Source organism: Quercus robur, chromosome 6 (genome assembly GCF_932294415.1).
Source record: "Quercus robur chromosome 6, dhQueRobu3.1, whole genome shotgun sequence".
Taxonomy (NCBI): domain Eukaryota; kingdom Viridiplantae; phylum Streptophyta; class Magnoliopsida; order Fagales; family Fagaceae; genus Quercus; species Quercus robur.
The window spans coordinates 46611040-46612757 of NC_065539.1; the positions used below are offsets into that span (position 1 = coordinate 46611040).

The 1718-nt window shown below is 35.4% G+C and overlaps 1 protein-coding gene across 1 annotated transcript; it reads right to left on the reverse strand.

Moving 5' to 3' along the window:
- Positions 1-964: 964 nt before the first annotated feature.
- LOC126689074 (flowering-promoting factor 1-like protein 3) lies at positions 965-1718 on the reverse strand. Its single transcript, XM_050384105.1, has one exon. The coding sequence runs from the start codon at positions 1609-1611 to the stop codon at positions 1288-1290; it is 324 nt and encodes a 107-aa protein (XP_050240062.1). The 5' UTR covers positions 1612-1718; the 3' UTR covers positions 965-1287.

The following is a 1718-nucleotide window of genomic DNA, read 5'->3' on the forward strand; positions in this document are numbered from 1 at the left end:
TAGCACAGTGTCAATATGACCTAGAGTTCTTTTATTTTAGATGAATTGTCCCTTTCTAATTTTGAAAGGAATTTCTATTTTGGGTTATCTAGAATTAAAGATCTTGCTGCTCCAAATATCACAGGTAAAAAACAAAACTATTCTTGTCTAATTCTTGTTCACATTCCATTCCAGTTTTGACCCAGGAAAATATTACGGAGAATTTAGAGATTGCCTTCACTTATTTCATATAATGCAGGCTTTTTGGTATTTTGAATGATTTTATACGATCAAAACTCCCTTTCCATACGAATAAGATAGATTTGTCCGCTTGGATATAAACACAAGACAGTACCAACTTTTTGTTATTAGTTTTTTTAGTTTTTGTTTAAGAATCGACTCGACCAGCTTTTTGTTTAAACAAAGCAAAATGGCGGCTCCACATGAATTTACTTCTTACCCTCCAACAATCCTACATATGTCACCAATATTTGAACCTCTTCATTGCTGTGAGGCAAAGAAAAAAAAAAGAAAAAGAAAAAAAGAAACCTCTCCAACCTTCATGGCTAATGCTAAAGCCACATTTCTTTTACTCGTTCCAAAAATTTCTTTTCTTTTCTCGTTAAATCTAGCAAGGCATATTTGGACTAGATTCTTATTGAATAAAAATTGCTTGTTTCATTATGAGTGTTCTTATTTAATTATGTTCCACCAATACATATCTTCTTCTTTTTTTCCTTTTTATAATATAACCAAAGTTTATAGGCACATAATGTATTATAGTTGGTGGAACATAAAATGACAACACTAAGTAGAATAACTATTAACTATATAACAGATATTTTTGGGATATGTCATTGCCCCATTGCTATCCTAGGGCACATTGGAAAAGAAATGTTATCTCAGCCAAAATGGCTTATAGAAGAAAAAGAAAAGAAAAGAAACCAAAAAGAAAGGGATTTGGACTACAGTAGTAGAGCAAAAGTTACAGAAAAAACCAAAATTCTATTGCAAAATGACACTTAAGAATTTACAGAATCATGACACATCTATTACTCACCAACCAGACCCTTATACTAAATCAGCTTCCCCTACCAAACTTGACCTATTCCATCAGCTGAAAAAGGACCCATATATGTAAAATCATAGACCAACTAAATTAGACTGACAAAAATCAAAGTAAAAACAGTTTGCAACACAAACAAACAAGCAAGTGATCCAAATTAAGAAATTACATTAACACACACACACGAGCTATATATATAGCACACCATGAATACCGAGCTAGCACCATCAGCACCATTAGCACTAGCACTGCATGTCCTGTACTTCAAACATGTTGCGATTTTTCACGACGATATCATACATGTGCATGGACTTGAACTTGTTGAAATCCTTTGGGAGAGAGATGAGATGGACAGTGGACCTTTTGTGAAACTGTAAGAGGTCAGGGTCGTCGTAATACCTTTCCCAACCAAGTGACAAGAGCTTGCGCTCAAGAGCAGCATAAGATGTAATGACCTCTTTGCTAGGAGAGTGAACTAGCACTTTGCGACGAGAACTTGAGCATTCAGCAGCTGGGTTCTCAACTAGGCGAAGCACACCGTTCTTGAAAACCCAAACACCAGACATACTTTGTGAGAATTGCTAGCTAATTAGAGAAAGAGAGAGGGGAAGATGGGTGAGAATATATGTGTATGAGCTGTCTGTTTTAGTTTGGGGATGGACCAGCAAGGAGG

What these genes read in the sequence shown, in the direction of transcription:
- LOC126689074 (XM_050384105.1), bottom strand. Translation starts at nt 1,611, where the DNA reads ATGTCTGGTGTTTGGGTTTTCAAGAACGGTGTGCTTCGCCTAGTTGAG.